This window comes from Cystoisospora suis (genome assembly GCF_002600585.1).
Source record: "Cystoisospora suis strain Wien I chromosome Unknown contig_4944, whole genome shotgun sequence".
Lineage (NCBI taxonomy): Eukaryota > Apicomplexa > Conoidasida > Eucoccidiorida > Sarcocystidae > Cystoisospora > Cystoisospora suis.
The window spans coordinates 1-211 of record NW_027157736.1 but is presented as its reverse complement, the minus strand read 5'-3'; the positions used below and the strand labels follow the sequence as shown (position 1 = coordinate 211).

The following is a 211-nucleotide window of genomic DNA, read 5'->3' as shown; positions in this document are numbered from 1 at the left end:
AGGGTAGACAGGTAGACAGATGGTTAAAGTATAAATAGACAGATCCCATCATGTTGAGCGTTCCGGGGCGTTCTTAGCTCTTTTCGTTCATATCATCGACTGTATCTGTTTCATTCATTCTCCTTTTTTTTCCATCTGTTTCTAGGACGTATTTGACTCTGAAGGCACCAGAGCGATGTTCAGGAGGTACAGAAGAAGAAGAGGAGGAAGA

At 42.7% G+C, this 211-nt stretch overlaps 1 protein-coding gene across 1 annotated transcript in view; it reads left to right on the top strand.

The window, feature by feature from the left end:
* Window positions 1-211, top strand: part of CSUI_008699 (component of iis longevity pathway protein smk-1) — a gene marked incomplete at its 3' end in the record, with an annotated part of 7,223 nt that extends 7,012 nt beyond the window's left edge. Inside the window, exon 4 of the mRNA XM_068068825.1 lies at window positions 146-211. Coding sequence (XP_067919198.1) covers window positions 146-211 — 66 coding nt within the window. The remainder of the gene's footprint in view (window positions 1-145) is intronic.